The sequence below is a fragment of the Curcuma longa genome, chromosome 9 (assembly GCF_044706935.1).
Source record: "Curcuma longa cultivar G26 ecotype Majalengka, Jawa Barat chromosome 9, ITB_CL_G26_1.1, whole genome shotgun sequence".
Classification (NCBI taxonomy): Eukaryota; Viridiplantae; Streptophyta; class Magnoliopsida; order Zingiberales; family Zingiberaceae; genus Curcuma; species Curcuma longa.
This window is the reverse complement of record NC_133869.1, coordinates 5,308,648-5,310,620: the sequence shown is the minus strand read 5'-3', so window position 1 is coordinate 5,310,620 and position 1,973 is coordinate 5,308,648. Positions and strand designations below refer to the sequence as shown.

Genomic DNA, 1,973 nt, shown 5'->3' with positions numbered 1-1,973 from the left:
TATCTCTGTAATATAAATTATCTGTGTACAGAGCACACACACACCGACACGTTGATCAGCAAACTGCATGGATTAACAGCAGGAATTAACACGTGGACCCTCATTATTATCTGTTATGTATACTTTCCATTATGCGAGTGATAGATATATATATATTGAGCACAGAGGAACAATCAGCACACTGCTCTGCGTCATATCATGTAATTAATTATTCTGCGTACGTAGGTATCGTGAATTAATTAATAATCAAATTTAACGAGGTGGATTCCCATGGTGTCGGTGTTGGGCGGGACGATGAGTTCCACTGGGTACTTGTCGATCTCGTCCGCCCACGGGTTGAGGTTGGGGTCCTCCGCCGCCGGGTCGACGGCCCGGAGCGCCCTCCACACCGCGCTGTTGCACTTGAATCCGCCGCCCAGCGCGATCTGCCACACGCGGTCGCCCTTGCGCACGCGGCCCTTGGCCTCCATGTAGGTCAGCACGTACCAGATCGAGCTGCTCGACGTGTTGCCGAAGCGGAACAGTGTCATACGCGACGGCTCCAGGTGCTGCTCGTTGAGCTGCAGGTGCCGCCCCATCTCGTCGATCACTGCGCGGCCGCCGGTGTGGATGCAGATGTGCTGCACAGCGCGCTTGAAGTCCGGCACGTACGACTTCGCCCCGGACTTGGTAAGCCGCTCCGCCACCCACGAGGCGGCGAAGAGCAGCTTCTCGGAGGCGGGGAGGATGAGGGGGCCGAGGGTGGTGAGGTTCAGGCGGAGGGCGTCGGACGCCACCGCCATGATGTCCTTGGAGAGCTTGATGCCCAGCTTGCCTTCGGCGTCCACCGCCTGGGCCGCCGCATTGAAGCTCCTGTCCTCGGCGCCCGTGTGCGTGCGGACCACGTGCATCAGCTGGTACTTGGACCGTCGTCGCTCGCTGCGCTTGTTGGTCAGCAGCACGGCGGCGCCGCCCACCCGGAACAAGCAGTTGGACACCAGCATCGACCGGTCGTTCCCCTCGTACCTGCAATTCTCAAATTTCAATCAACTCAATCAAATAAAGAACGTTCGTAACATGCGCCATGCACGGGCGTCCCTTTCGTTGGTTAGACGCGCGGCGAAGGCGAGGGCGGAGCCCTCGGCGAAGTGATCACGACGTCGAAAGTTGTACCTGCCGCCCATGGAGGTGTTCTCGATGCTGACTATGATGGCATATGAATTCCGGTTGAGCTGGAGGAGATCCCTGGCGAGGGCCACCCCGATCGGGCTCGCGCTGCACCCCATCCCGCCCAGGCTGAACGTGATCACGTCGTGCCGGAGCTTGAACCTGTTGACCACCATCGCCGACAGAGACGGCGCCGGGTTGTACAGCCCGCAGTTGACGATCAAGATGTCGATGTCCTCCGGCCTCAGCCCCGTCTTCTTCAGCAGCGCCTCGATGGGCTCAAACATGACGGCGCACGCCTCCTTCCGCGCCTCCACCGGGTGGTTGTACGACCGCGAGCGCACCACCTTCTCCGGGAGGTACGTGTCGTGCCCGAGGCCGGCGCGCTCCAGGATCCTGCGCTGGAACTCGATGTTCTCCGGAGGGAAGACGCCGATGAAGTCCGCCACGGACATGAACTCGTGGCTCGTCTTCTTGGGCTTGTAGCAAGCGACCTCCATGAGGTATACCGGCCGCGGCCGCCAAAGCAGGTAGATGACGACGAGGCAGAGCAGGAGGCATCCGCCGAGGACCACGGTGGTCGCGTCCAGCCGACGCCGGAGATCATCCAAGGAGGCTACCGTCGGCATTTGGATGAGGAAGAAAGCGACCAAGAGGGTGACGAGGAAGTAGACGCCATGATCGAAGAGGTAGTCGACGGCGAGCTTCGCGTACCGCTCGCTCTCTTTAACCATGTTGCTTCAGCTAAACTTTAAATCTACACGTACGATCACTATCTATATCGTATATAAGCTATTGATTTGCTTTGTTCATGATTTAGAGCGATA

At 58.6% G+C, this 1,973-nt stretch overlaps 1 protein-coding gene across 1 annotated transcript; it reads right to left on the bottom strand.

Moving 5' to 3' along the window:
- Positions 1-208: 208 nt before the first annotated feature.
- On the bottom strand, positions 209-1,973 carry LOC141835057 (3-ketoacyl-CoA synthase 11-like). The gene is made up of 2 exons (XM_074722486.1): positions 1,153-1,973; positions 209-1,005 (listed from the first exon to the last, which is right to left on the bottom strand). The coding sequence occupies exons 1-2, from the start codon at positions 1,878-1,880 to the stop codon at positions 240-242; spliced, it is 1,494 nt and encodes a 497-aa protein (XP_074578587.1). The 5' UTR covers positions 1,881-1,973; the 3' UTR covers positions 209-239.